This window comes from Tupaia chinensis, unplaced genomic scaffold (genome assembly GCF_000334495.1).
Source record: "Tupaia chinensis unplaced genomic scaffold, TupChi_1.0 Scaffold145456_1, whole genome shotgun sequence".
In the NCBI taxonomy this organism is placed as follows: domain Eukaryota; kingdom Metazoa; phylum Chordata; class Mammalia; order Scandentia; family Tupaiidae; genus Tupaia; species Tupaia belangeri.
In genome coordinates, this window is record NW_006205314.1 from 258894 (window position 1) to 261230 (window position 2337).

Sequence of the window (2337 nt, forward strand, 5' to 3'; positions counted from 1 at the left end):
CCCCACACACACACACACCACCACCACCACCACCACCTAAGGGCAGTTTCCATCTCCAACACCCCTCTTTTCTCCTTTTTCTCTCCATCCACCTCCCTCCTTCTGCCTACCCACCCCTCCCTCAGCAACCTTCTGCCCTAGCCAGTCACCATGTCAGCTCTCCTAACTAGTACAAATCCCATCTGGAGGGATGTGGATGGCTGGAAATTCCTAGCGTGCATTCAGAAACACCAGCCCCATCCTAGGGCAGCCTGCTGGCAAGGGGCCAGATAGCCCCTCCCGGAGTAGCTCAGGCAATCTGGGCTGGGGTGAGAAGCCACCCTCCTCTCCCCAAATCAGATAAACAAGTCTCAATCCCATTGTCAGGCAGACTTCAAGGAAGCTCCACAGAGCAGAAAGCTTAGGAACTTGGGACAGTTCACATCCAGCAGAAAACCGTCTCAGAAGAAACGAAGCAGTTATCTCCCGCCTAAAGAGCCAGAAACTGAGGGGAAACCTAGCAGCCAAGTCCAAGGGCCAGGCAAGGGGAGCAAGGGGACTGAAATATGGGTTCCCAGATTTCAGAGGAGAACAGCCCTGGCCTCAGCCTTCAGGTCTCCCAGGACCCAGCGGGTGTTTAGGGATGAGAGAGGAAGGAGAGGAAGCCGACAGTGGCGAGAGGGGGTCTAGCCAGGGATGGGAACCCTGAGCGTAAACCAAAGTTCGTGCCTGGTACCAGCAGGGAAAGGAGTGGCGGGATGCAAAGCAAGTGAAGTCAGAGTTGCCTGGCCCGAGGCCGGCTGCTCAGTGGGCGCTCCGCAAAATACCTGAGCCACAAGGACAGATCCTCAGACCCTGGCGAACGAGTCCCGCTGGCCCAGCGTGCTCGCCACCTTCCCAAAGATCCCACCACCCGGTAACAGGAGTCAGCCCCGGGCGGCGACCTGAGGTCTCGCTGCTCTCTTCCTGCGCAAGACTCCCAGGCGGAGGGGAGCGCTTTGGGGAGCCGGAGTGGCGGCGGGACAGGCGTCTGGTCTTCCTCCCCGGGCTCTCCTCAGCTGCCCGGGCGCGCGTCCTGGATGGAGGGAGCGGGCGGAGGCTGGCCGCGCGTCAAGAGGATGTGGGACCTGGCGATCCCGGGCAGGGGCCCGGGACAAAGTGGCCGCAGGATTTCGAAGATCGCGGGGCCACAGGAGTCCTGGGAACCGACCCCGCTCCCGGGGAGAGGGCGCTGGGCGCGGAGCTCGTGGGTCCCGGGATGCTGGGTTACGGGATGGAGACTCACCTAGACTGGAGGATCAGGAATATGCCCAGGAGCACCAGGAGAACTTTGGGCGACATTGTGGCGGGGAGGGGGGGGACCACCTGTGCGGAGGTCGCTGCGCGCGGTCTGGCTGCAGAGAGCGCGGTGGAGGGTTTTGCTCGGCTCCAACTTTCACTCCTCCCCCTCGCCCCGCCCCGCCTGGCGCTCGCACCCTGGGCCCGCCCCGAGCCAACGAGGGGGGGGCGGGGGCCGGCGTGGGGAAGATGGGCTCTCCGCGGTTGTGGCTCGGAGGACTGTCGCAGGCTGGGCTGAAAGGGGCAAGATGGGGGCTGACTGGGCTTTTACCTCCGTGGCGACCCCCTCCAGCCCACTGGTGCGCCACGGGGTCAAACTGTGTTTTTCAGCCCTGGGCTTCTGAGCACCTGTTGCCCCTCACCGCTTCCCCAGGTTGCCTGGACTTATCTGCCTCTCCTATGTGCCCCGCTCTCAGCTCCTCATTATCTAGCCCTTCAGAGCACGTCTCTTGACATTGGAATAAGTGGGTAACTCATTTCATTCCTTGGCACAAAGAAGAAACAATTCGGGGTCTGCCCATTAAGCTCTAGCCTGAGCTACTGCCAATTTCCCAGGTATTCGCGAGGGGGAGAGGGTGGGGACCGGCCAACAGAGGCGTTCATCCAGTTAGTCCAGGGCCTGGCTGCCACAGGTCGCACCTGGGATAGAGGCCATCTCAGATCTCTGGAGCTGCCTGGCTAAGAGTGGGCATCCCAGTCTTTCTGGAGACGTGACCCCAGAAGAGAAGTGAGAGGGCAGGGAGGCAGGAGGGGCACTGTCTCTGTTCAGGGTGGGGGGGGACATGAAGAGTCTCAAGCATGCTTGGACTTCATTTTTCTTGCCTAAAATCCAGTGATTCACTTTGGAGAGGAAGGAACTGCAAAGATGTGCGTTAACAAACTGATGTGAAACAGTAGTAATATTCTAACCTGTTGCTCTGCAAACATCCCAGCCTGCAGTCTCTTTGGAGAGGCTGTGCTTTCCACACTGACCTTGTACACTCTCCCTACCCCTGTCATATTGCTCTGTTTTGGTCATCT

At 59.9% G+C, this 2337-nt stretch overlaps 1 protein-coding gene across 1 annotated transcript in view; it reads right to left on the minus strand.

Annotated features, from left to right (window-relative positions):
* The window catches only part of GABRE (gamma-aminobutyric acid type A receptor subunit epsilon), a 21016-nt gene extending 19696 nt beyond the window's left edge, over positions 1 to 1320 (minus strand). Inside the window, 1 exon segment of the mRNA XM_006168032.1 lies at positions 1265 to 1320. Coding sequence (XP_006168094.1) covers positions 1265 to 1320 — 56 coding nt within the window.
* Between the last annotated feature and the right edge of the window lie 1017 nt (positions 1321 to 2337).